This window comes from Priapulus caudatus, unplaced genomic scaffold, assembly GCF_000485595.1.
Source record: "Priapulus caudatus unplaced genomic scaffold, Priapulus_caudatus-5.0.1 Scaffold705, whole genome shotgun sequence".
In the NCBI taxonomy this organism is placed as follows: domain Eukaryota; kingdom Metazoa; phylum Priapulida; class Priapulimorpha; order Priapulimorphida; family Priapulidae; genus Priapulus; species Priapulus caudatus.
Genome location: NW_014577766.1, coordinates 24,461 through 35,101, shown reverse-complemented (window position 1 = coordinate 35,101; position 10,641 = coordinate 24,461). Strand labels below are relative to the sequence as shown.

Here is a 10,641-nt window from a genome sequence, read left to right as displayed (position 1 = left end):
CATCGGAAAAGAGTAATGAAATAACTGCCCTTCTGCGTATGACACAGATCATTGCCAGTGGTGGAGAACTAGACATTGTTGACTTCATAGGGAACCATGAATGCAGTGACTACNCATAGGAACCATTGAAGTGCAGTGACTACCCACCATCTCTCTTCCGGATGCATAGACGGAATGAGAACAGGTACCAAGTCAAGCCTAGTTAAAACCCTGAAAGAGGAGACCAAATGACCAGCACTCCTGCTCTGCCCCAACAGCACAGAAAGCACAGCAGTAGTCATTTGATGCCATGGTATTGCATTGACACTGGTCCTTTCCACAAAGGGTGAAAGATTTGGGACCATTGCTGAACGATACAAATACCTGCTACTGAATGATGCTGCCTTGCTGGTACTGAGTTCATACACTTCTGCTGTGACAGCGTACAGTGGACCAAGCCTGAAGGTCCACTGAGCAAGAACACAAGGTATGCCGGATCAAACCTGCCAAAGAATATGAAGTCACTGATCATTTACACAGCTCCTGAGCCACAAGAATTCTTTGCGAGTGGCAGCAAATAAGCTAACCTCCTAAACTTCCTCTGTGAGAAATGGATGTGAGAATAAGCATCTGGACCCTGCTGTTGGTCAACTCATCTCTACCTGGGGTGGTGGATTCACAGAAGAAACGAAGAGCGTATCATTAATAATAAGAGAGTCTGTTATGGATGTTCCTGCTCTAGAATCGACGCAGAAGAGAGGCTGATACAAGGATAATCCTGCACACTCTGTACAGTGTCCAGAATGACGGAGTTGAAAGAGTAGTTATCCACGCCAATGACACAGACATTATTACCATGTGTCTACACTATGGAGCAACACACCTGAGCAGATCTACCAGAACTATGGGTGAAGGACAGCCCAGAAAGACATACTTACCAATCTCCATGAATGTGGTGACATGGGAATTCACAATGTCGTGCAATGCCCTTCATTCACATTCATAGCCTGAGTGGCAGAGAAACTACGGGTTATCCTTACTTCACCGGCAAGAAGGCATGGTTCAAGTGCAGCTTGAGTCTCGACATACCCATGATTGAAGAGTTTGGTGAGAACCCTACTGACATCGTATCAGAAGACCTCCTCAAGCAGGCAAGGACCATCACCACATCTGTTTACACATCAGTGGCTGATGACTTCCAGGAGTTTGATCTGGGCAAGCTCAGGGCATACAAGTTTTTGAACAACAGATCTACTCTCCTAAAGCTCTTGCCCCCCACAGAAGACGCATTCCTTCTGCACGTAAAGAGGGCTGCCCTTGCAACGATCATAGATAAGACTGCGCACATTGCCAAGCCACAAATCCCACCCTGGACAGAATTTGGGTGGACTCTGGATGGTCAGCATGTGGTTCCCGTTCCATGTACGCACCCAGCCTGTCATGTGTCGATGAAGAAGGCAATATCGTGCGGATGTGCTAAGGGGTGCAATAAGAACTGCTCATGTGCTAAGAATTAATTCCCATGCTACATAGGGTGCCACTGCCAAGGACTATCAATCAAATGTAGCAGGATGCAGGACATCGGAACAACCGAGGTTAGTGACAGTAGCAGCGACTCAGATAGTGATTCGGAAGAAAAGCCGATGCAAGTTAAACGTATAGTAAAGTGTTAACTTTGGAGCAATATAACTTGTTTGTTAGAAAAGCAATGAACTTGTCCTGTTTACACACTATTGACTATACATATGGGCAGTTTACTCGAAAGTTTCAATTCTTTAGTGAAAAGGATTTTTGCAATATGGAGAAAAATGTATTTTGGTGCAATTCATATTTTGTAAAAAAAATTGTCAAAAATCATATTTTTGGCCAAAAATTGTTATGCAAATCATCATCAGGCCCATTAAATGTGGTATCATCTTTTAGGGAATTTCATTCCCTTTAATATGATACCACACACATGGTGAGAGGAGGTTCTATTCAAACATTATCATCAAAATTGGTCAACATTAGTTAGACATAGTGGCCATTTTGAAAAAAATGGCCGCCATTTTTTTCCAGCAGCATATTTTTAGGGTAGTCCACCTCGAAGTTGATCAGGGAGTGTAGTAGCGTAAAAGCAGTATCTATGTGTATCTATAACTATAGCCTATATCAATGTCCATAGGGGTTTTATAAAGAAAGCCCACTGGCGCTATGCCGTGGCAGTAAGCCAATTACGAGCACGCAGGCTGGCACGCGTCCATTACTGGGTCGATGCCATGTGTATAGCATCGACGTCCTAACAATAATCGATTTGCAGTCACCGGCTCTACTAGGTCAGCACGTGCCGCGACTCCATAAGGAAGTCGTGCAAACAGTGCCCGTGTTTATGTACTTGAGTTAGTTAGGGTCCGCGTTTCTCCCTAGAAGTCAACGAGGCACGAGTGGCTGTAATCAGCTGGTCTTGTTCGTGTCGACATAGTGGGACCGGCTGGTTTGTGATCCTCGTGCGAGAGCGCACGAGTGGCTGTAATCAGCTGGTCTTGTTCGTGTCGACATGGTAGAGCCAGCTGATACGTGCTCCTCGTGCGGGAGTGCGCGGGTCGAGGTAATTGAGCTGTAATTGAGCTGGCTAGTTCGCGATGCCCTAACGAGGGCTTGTGTGTATGTAATCGGTCGAGCTGGGAAGGCCACGCTTCTCGCTCGGCACTTCAATGGAGCCCTAACGAGGGCCTGTGTATATGTAATCGGTTGAGCTGGGAAGGCCGCGCTTCTCGCACGGTAGTTGAATAGGGCCCTAACGAGGGCTTGTGTCTATGTAATGTCGCAGTAGTATAGATGGCGCACGGGTGACGCATGCGGGCGCGGTCGTGGCTGCGTATATAAGCCGAGAGCCGGGGAGAATCGAGGAATTCGGCTTCACACCCAGGCACTCACAGTCACGACCGCGACCACGGCTGTAATCGTACTCAAATCAATAGTAAACGTCAAAACATGGTAACAACTGGCTTTTTCTTCTTTATGGCTCTGACTTAACATTGAAGCATTATTACGGGGACAGCTACCAGCATCAATGAGGGCCGTAAGTGAAAGTGAGCCGGCTTTAACACTGCACATCGGCGCAGAAGATGTAGTGTTAGTCGGAGATCCGCGCGCGGCAGATGCGAACCCATGGACGTCACTACCATACAACGCCCTACCCCATCCGATCTCATTCGAGAGGTGCGCAGCCTGCGTACGTTCATTACACATGCCATGCCACGTGCCCCGTCCCCCTTGACGAATCAGTCCCCTCAAACCATAACACGACAACCCCCACGCCTACAACGTTCACAAGTGCTCGAACTCAACGACGGCTCACCACGATCACGCCCCCGGCGACCCCCCATCACAGGACGCGACCAGCGTCCACCCGTTCATAACAACACTTACTTGCCAGCTGTTTCGCGCCAGCGCGACGCATTTCAAACTCCAGCCGCTGCGGCTACCGGCACTCAATGCGATAATCGTTGTTATGCATGCGGCCAACCAGGTCACTACGCGCGTGACTGCCCCCTCCGCGACCGATTAGAGGATTTTCGGCAGCGCCCTCGCAATGCAATTGCACCGCCGTACCCCCGCAACTTCTAAGCCCGCACGCATCTGCTGCACGCGGATCACCGACTATCACTACATCTTCTGCGCCGAAGTGCAGTGTTAAAGTCGGCTCACTTTCACTTACGGCCCTCATTGATACTGGTAGCGATTGTACGCTTATCGATCTTGCTGCATGGCTGCATTTACCCCAGCACATACGGGCGGCTGCTAGTTTCAACGCCGTCTGCGCATCAGACGCCATGCTTCTTTCGGTCACAGGCGATAAGCTACACCTTGTAGGCACCGCCACTTTGCGCATTTTACTGGGACGAGTAACCACCCTTCATACCTGCTACGTGGTTCAGGATTTAAGGCAGCAGTTCATAATCGGAGCCGACTTTCTATCAGCCAACCGAGTAAACATTGACTTCGACCGTGGAGTGCTCGCACTAGGTAATAGTGTGGTCATTTTAAAACTTCGTCAAGGTAAACGATGCCTCCCCATCCCTCAACTCGCTTTCATTGACCGTTCCATCGTGTTGCCCCCCCCCATTCAGGCCAACAGTGTTCCTGTCGCGTTCCCCGCCATTTTCGCCAAGGTACGCTACTCTTCGTTCAAGGATCCCCAGCTTTTAAAATGTTCCGTAGTAACCCCCACCTAATCTCATTACCATCCCTGGTCGAAGTCACCGCGCAACACACAATTCTCTGCTGGCTAGAAAATAGGTCAGATCGCGCAATATCATTACCTCATAATGCCGTTGTCGCCATAGTTGAAGCCACCTCCCCTCCCCATATCCGGGTTATTACGCCCGCGCCCAACGAGTTCAACGTGTCACCTCACGATAATGCAACTCCGCCCTTTGATTACAATTCACTGGTAGACCACGTTAAGGATTCTCGCCAGCGAGCAACGCTTCTCAAATTTCTACGCCGACACGACAGTTCATTTGCGCATACAGACGCACAATTAGGGTGCACACACCTCTGTGAATTTCAGATTCATACTGGGGATGCCAAACCATTCAAAACACGACCTTATCGTATGTCCCCGGAGCAGCAAATCATTGTTCAGCAACAGGTTGACAAACTCTTAGACAATGGGATTATACGCCCCTCCATGGCACCTTGATCGTCTGGTGTACTTTTGGTCAAGAAAAAAACTGGCGAGTATCGGATGAGTGTCGATTATCTACGTTTAAATTCAGTTACAGTAGGGGACACCTACCCATTACCAGTCATAGAAGACGTCTTACAAACCATAGGACAAGCCGCATTATTCACTACCCTTGATCTCAAAAGTGGCTACCATCAAAACCCATTAGAGGAGAAGGACGTCCCGAAGAGTTGCTTTGTAACGCCCTCTGGAAGTTATGAACACTTAAGAACACCTTATGGACCGAAAAACGCACCCTCTCATTTTCAGCGTGTCCTCGATTATGTTCTGCAAGGACTCCGCCACCAATGCGCACTAGCTTATATCGACGATGTCTGTATCTATTCCCCGGATTTCGACACCCACATGTCTGACTTAGCCGAGGTTTTTGCCAGATTTGAAGCGGCTAACCTCAAGATGCGACCCAGTAAGTGTACATTTTTGCAGCAGTCCATTAACTACCTGGGTCACGTGATAACCCCTGGTTGCGTGCGACCCGACCCAGAGAAGATCTCTGCGGTGCAAAATTGGGCCCCACCAACCACGCCAACGGCTGTTCGCCAATTCTTGGGTTTTACCAACTACTATCGTAAGTTTATTAAGGGCTATGCCGATATTGCCCACCCATTGACGATCCTCACCAACAAGGACAGACCCTTTGTGTGGTCACGCGAGGCACAGACTGCATTTCAGTCCCTTCGTAAGTGCCTCACTGAGGCTCCCATCTTGGCATTGCCTGATGGAAGTCGACCGTACCGCCTCTATTGCGACGCTTCCGGCTACGCCGTCGGAGGAGTTCTCACGCAAATGGATGAGCGCGAGCGAGAGCACCCAGTGTATTATCTCAGCAAACAGTTGTCTGAGACAGAACAACGCTGGTCTACAATAGAACGCGAATGTTTTGCGCTGGTATACGCGTTACGCAAGTTTCGGCATTACCTCATCGGGGCCGATTTTGTAATCCTTAGCGATCACAAACCACTTAAATACCTGTTAGAGGCTAAGGCCCTGCGCAACGCTAAACTCCAGCGGTGGGCCCTCTACGTTTCTGGTTTTCCCTCATGCCGACTGGAATACACGTCGGGTAAGCGGACGCGCTTTCTCGTTTGCCTCCCGAGTCGTCTACGCCCATGTCACCGCATGACTCATCAATCACCCCCATCACCGCTCGGCATTATGGCCTCACAACCCATACACCAAGTGGTACTGCCTACGCCCGACGCTGAGGCCTCACAACCCTCACGCCGAGTAGGCCCCATTACACTTCATCACGACCCTCCCCACCCTAACGAACAACCACCTCCTACCCCGACACCCCCTCTATCCCCCCCCTACTGACGCTGAACTCGCTGCCTTGCAGCAGGCCGACCCCCTTCTTTCTCAGATTATACACACACTCTCCAACCCAGATGAAAGTTCCATATGCGAAGCTAAACTCGTTCAAAGCTATCTTCTGGTCGACGACTTGCTCTTTCATGTGACGTCTCGCGCGCAGGATGGTGATGCTGCGCCCCAATTAGTCATTCCCCGTTTTCTCGTACCCGTTGTACTCCCTTTGTTCCACGATCATGCGTATGGTGTCCATCTGGGTTTCAAGAAAGTCTATAGTAAACTGTCCCAGCGATAGTTCTGGCCCCGCATGTTCGCCGACCCTTACCACTACATTAAATCCTGCATCGTGTGTAACTGCCGAAAACTACAGCGAGTCCGTGCCCCCCTACACCATGCTCCGGCACCCAGACACGCAGGAGATGTGGTCGCCATCGATGTTACGGGACCGCACCCCTGCTCAAACTCAGGAAATCGTTACATGCTTACGTTTCTGGATCTTTACACCTCCTGGCCTGAAGCATACCCCATGCCCGATAAAAGCGCTGCTAGCGTAGCACGCATCATTGTAGACGACTTTATCCCTCGTCACTCGTGCCCTCGATCCATCTTAACTGATAATGGAGGCGAATTCATTAACGAGCTCATGGCGCGATTGACGACATCGCTCCGATTCACCCACATGAAGGTCTCTCCCTACCACCCTGAGTCGAACGGACAATGCGAACGCTTTCACCGCACGCTTGCTAACATGCTCGCGTGCTATATTAATCGCGATCATACAGTCTGGGATACAAGGATCAACTCAGTCTTATTTGCATATCATACATCCATCAATGAGTCATCACAATTTACCCCCTTCTTGACGTATGGTAGAGACGCAGAGCTACCACTTGACACGCTACTGCGGCCCAGATGATTGTCCTATGCGGACGATCCAATCACTCACGCTACTGAACGCTTGCACCGAGCATTTGTCGCGATGCAGCGTAACACTAAAGTGGCACGTGCGCGTAATAAATGCCTTTACGATAGGCGCGCGAAAGTTCAATCCTTTGATGTAGGAGACCCCGTCTATTTTTATACTCCCACGTTGTCGGCGAACCAGACGCCGAAATTTGCTTCGCAGCGGCAGTCCTATACCGTGGTCGAGAAACTCCACTGCGACTTCGTATTCGGGCGCAAGGCCAAACACGTACTCGCATCGCTCATGTGAGTAATCTTAGACCCGCATACCCATTCTCGGCATGGGATGCACCTAGGTCCGTGCTCACGGGTCAAGAAGGCCCAGCCCGACGACCAATGCGTCACGCAACGCTGGTTGACACAGGGCCTCCTTCGCCGCCCCCACACGATGACACGCATCCAGCCAGTGTGGCTAGCACGCCAAGCACTGATAGCTGGGATGCAGACGATTTAGTGCCACTTGCGCAATATAGCCGCACAAATTAGCCAGTAGCGCTGAAGTGCGATGTAAACACGACGCTCATATGCGTCACTCCTCTGTTTCAGGATGATTACTGTTACCACGGTCGCCCTGCTCGTAGTTGCCTCGACGATCCTCTCCGCCTCGCAAGCTACTGATGTCAGGAGACCCACAATGGGAGTAGTTTTTATCCCGAGAGGTCACATCGCGGTCACACAAAGTACCTGGGGCATAGGTTTTACCCTCAATTTCACATCAATTCAGACTTACCTAGACTCGTTGCACAAAGATGTGCGCAGGATGTATAAATCACAACCAGCGGCAGCCCCATACTCCCCATCCCCCTCCCCTGACGATGAATACTTCGCAGCCTTAAACCGTGACATCAGATCCCTCGTGCAGGCCCATATGGCATGGTTTCGCCAACGCTTGCAAACACTTAATCTCTGCTGCACTCGTTGCATAAATCAAGAGAGAAACGCGCTATAATTGGCGGCCTTGTTAACTTGCAAAATTTTTATTCGGTACGGCTACCGATGATGACATTGAGCAACTGCAATGGCAGTTATCTGCATTAGGTACGACACAGGAACGAATTTTGACTGTAATTAACGTATCCTCAGACATCGGTTCGATTTCGTTGCAGGTCAGAATGCGGAACGCCCTCGTCGAAAAGAAGGTTCGCGAGGCAGGAGTGCGAGCTGTTTGACGTAACGGACGTACCGGGCGTGCTTCTGGAGTGTGACGAGGCCAAGTCCGACGATGAGATCGGTTCGGGTGAGCATAGTAGGACTGTCGTGGGATGATGTGTGGCTGGCTGGTTGTATAGGGCACAAGCTGGGTTTATTACACCACGTTTAAAAACCTATTTTTTTCTTCGATACATGGCACCACTATGTATATACACTGTAAGTGCTTATAGCCTGAAAACAAAATTATACATTTGTTTTATTGTTATTGTTTATAATATATATTGTTCTCAGCTTACCTACCTGTATATTTATTAATGTATATATAACGGTGGTGCAGAACACGTTAGAGCGATCAACCCTTTAGAAATTGGATACATGATATCTGGCTCCCACGCGTTAGCAGCTCGCGATAGCTTAACGAAAGCGCGAAAACGGCATCTCGTTTTGCGTTCTGCCAGGCGGAGGAGCGTACGCGGGAGGAGCGGCAGCGATCAGGTCTTGCTGTCAGGAAGCCTACGTGCCGGGCATCTACGGAGACGCATGCGCGCCGCGCGTCACTACTCCCGCGCTCATCGACCACGACTACATCTACAACGCATGCTGCACTGACGTCGCTAATGTCGTCGCCGTGCCGACGTCTCCCGGAGAGTTTAAGATGCAGGCGGTGGTAGAGGGCGCCGCTTACGTCGGTGCGGTGGCGGAGAACGAAGTGTCGAGGGTTAAGGACGATCGACCAGCGTCCGACAGCGACACAGAGACGGCCGAGGAAGCAGACGGGGGCCCCGTGGTAGGTTCGGACGTCGAAGAGGAAGCCAGGGAAGCTTCAGACGTCGAAGAGAAACTCGACTCTGACTCGGCGCTACTCGAGGAGTTGCTTCGCGAGCAGGAGAGCGAGCCGACGACGGAGAAGTGGCAGCAGCGGCACCCGAGGAGTGCATCCAGTAAGGTGCAGAGCTTCATACAGCGCAACCACGCGGTGTCCGACGACGCTGGCAGCAGCGACGACGAGTGGATGCCGTCAGGTGACAATTCACACGGCGCGGCCCCGAAGCGTGGTGGCCGCCCGCCGGGCAACGACCCGGACGCCGCGGCCCCGAAGCGTCGCGGCCCGCGGCCACGACGTCTCTCACACGAGAACTCGCTGGTCGCCGCGTGCCCCCGCTGCCGCGCGATCCTACTGCGCACCGACCTTCAAAACCACGAGCGCGAGTGCGGCCATGACGGCAGCAGCGGCGGCGCCGCCTACATCTGTGAGTACTGCGCGAAGACGTTCTCGGTGCGCAGCCATCTTTCTACGCACATCCGCAACCAGCACAGGAAGCGGGCGTGCGTCTGCGAGCAGTGCGGTGTCGTCTCTGCCTCCACCATGGCGCTGTACGCGCACAAGATGTCGTGGCACGGTGAGCGGCGGATCGCGTGCTCCGCGTGCGACCGCCGCTTCTTATCACCCTTCGCGCTGCGTAAGCACGCACGGCGCCACGACGCGCACCGCCCCCGCACGTTCTCGTGCTCTTACGCTGGCTGCCGGCGCGCGTTCTACGAGGCGAAGCACCTCGAGGTGCACATGCTGCGGCACACCGATGAGAAGCCGCTGCAGTGCCGGCACTGCGACTTCGTCTGCCGCCAGCGAAACTCCATCAACTACCACGTGAGCAAGTACCATCCCGACAAGGCGCCGCACAAGTAGGGGGCGCTGTGATCCCTGCGAGGTCACCGGGGGGAGGGGGTATTGCCACTAGGGGGCGTCACCGAGTGTCTGGGGTTTTGGCTGCTGCGTCTGTCTTCTTGTGCATGTACTACTTTTATACTTGTATCTTGTAATGTACACCAAGATGTGTGATGTGTTTGCAAGGTTTTTATTTACGAATTTTGTAATTTTACCTTTGGTTGTATGTTAGTAGTTCTGTTGGTTGCAATGTATATACGTACATATATATATATATATATACTATATATAAAGTGTTGTGAGTATACATAGTCATATATATATACGACTATATATACTCACAACACACACACCTCTCTCTCTCTCTCTGTATATATATATATATATATATATATATATATATATATATGAACTACGATGTAGTCCGATTGTACATGTGTAATTATGTATAATTATGTATAAAAATTTATTCCAGTAATGTAGCATTTGTTTGCAATAGTTCGTTTGTAGCAAGAATTCCTCTTTTGCTATGATGCCTCTTGTTATGGTTACATACCTAACCTATTGTATGGCACCAAACTGTACATATGAGAAATTAGTAATTACTATTTGAAAAGAAATCTGTAGAAGGAATAATGACCGATTTATAAGGAGGTAGTTCTTGCAATACTTGGGTTAAAGGCGAGTAGATGGCAAATGGCCATAAGAAGCATTAAGAAACTACCTACGCACACATTGTTATCGTCATCTGTCGAGTTACCCAAAGAATGTTACAAGAAAGGATAAAAAAGATTATAAATCTAACTAAACAGATTATAAGTTACCTCATGTTATTATA

General features: G+C 50.3%; 1 protein-coding gene across 1 annotated transcript; it reads left to right on the top strand.

Annotated features, from left to right (window-relative positions):
* Positions 1–3,824: 3,824 nt before the first annotated feature.
* Positions 3,825–10,124, top strand: LOC106812953 (zinc finger protein 45-like). The gene is made up of 3 exons (XM_014816971.1): positions 3,825–3,987; positions 8,092–8,222; positions 8,596–10,124. Exon 3 carries the CDS (start codon positions 8,793–8,795, stop codon positions 9,822–9,824), a length of 1,032 nt encoding a protein of 343 aa, XP_014672457.1. The 5' UTR covers positions 3,825–3,987; positions 8,092–8,222; positions 8,596–8,792; the 3' UTR covers positions 9,825–10,124.
* The last annotated feature ends 517 nt before the right edge of the window (positions 10,125–10,641 follow it).